General features: G+C 68.3%; 1 protein-coding gene across 1 annotated transcript in view; it reads left to right on the top strand.

The window, feature by feature from the left end:
- Window positions 1-757, top strand: part of VOLCADRAFT_98876 (uncharacterized protein) — a gene marked incomplete at both ends in the record, with an annotated part of 9836 nt that overhangs the window by 8449 nt on the left and 630 nt on the right. Inside the window, 3 exons of the mRNA XM_002957729.1 lie at window positions 72-130; window positions 308-487; window positions 560-610. Coding sequence (XP_002957775.1) covers window positions 72-130; window positions 308-487; window positions 560-610 — 290 coding nt within the window. The remainder of the gene's footprint in view (window positions 1-71; window positions 131-307; window positions 488-559; window positions 611-757) is intronic.

The following is a 757-nucleotide window of genomic DNA, read 5'->3' as shown; positions in this document are numbered from 1 at the left end:
CCCGCCGCCGCCCCTCCATAACTCCAATCCTTTGCTCGTCTTCCCCCCCTCCCTCTCTCCCTCCCCCGCAGCTCCCTTCAGCATGTGGTCGGGTGCGGCCGTCTCCACCCTCTCCGCCTTCTCACAAACCGTGAGGTCGCTTCCAAGCTGCCATCCAAGTCCTCACGGCGCCGCCAGGGCCCAACACCCGCCCGCCTTGTCGGGCGGCGGCGGCGGCGGCGGATCTCACAGGCAGTTGCTGACGTCAATGTCATCGATCTCGTCCACTGCTACCGCCGCCCCCTCTCCCGCCGCCGTCGCCACGCAGTCGCCGCCAGCGCCGCCGACAACTCCCGTACAGCTATCACCGCCGACAGACGCTGCGGCGGAAGGCGTTACAGCGAGCGGCGATGTACGGGACGGATGCGGCGTCAATCGGGTGCCGCAGCGGCCCTCAGACATCGCGGAGCCGCCGCCGCCGCCGCCGCCGCCATCGGGCCTGGCGCCGGTAGGTGCGGCGGTAATGGCGGCGGCAGCCAGACCAACGAACCAGCTGCCGTACGCACCGGTCGCGACGCAGGTTGAAGCTCCACCCCGGGGGCTTGTCGAAGGCCTTGCGCACCCAGCAAACGTAAGCGGCATTGGCGGCGACAGTATCACATCGCGACGAACGACAGACGGTGTCACAGCCCTGGAATCAAGCTGATGCCGTACCGCAGATTCCCAGCACAGGCAGCGGGTACGATGTCTGCGCCCCTGTTTATGTGCCGTACGGTCG

This window comes from Volvox carteri (assembly GCF_000143455.1).
Source record: "Volvox carteri f. nagariensis unplaced genomic scaffold VOLCAscaffold_78, whole genome shotgun sequence".
Lineage (NCBI taxonomy): Eukaryota > Viridiplantae > Chlorophyta > Chlorophyceae > Chlamydomonadales > Volvocaceae > Volvox > Volvox carteri.
The sequence above is the reverse complement of the archived record's forward strand: the minus strand, read 5'-3'. Positions and strand labels throughout refer to the sequence as shown.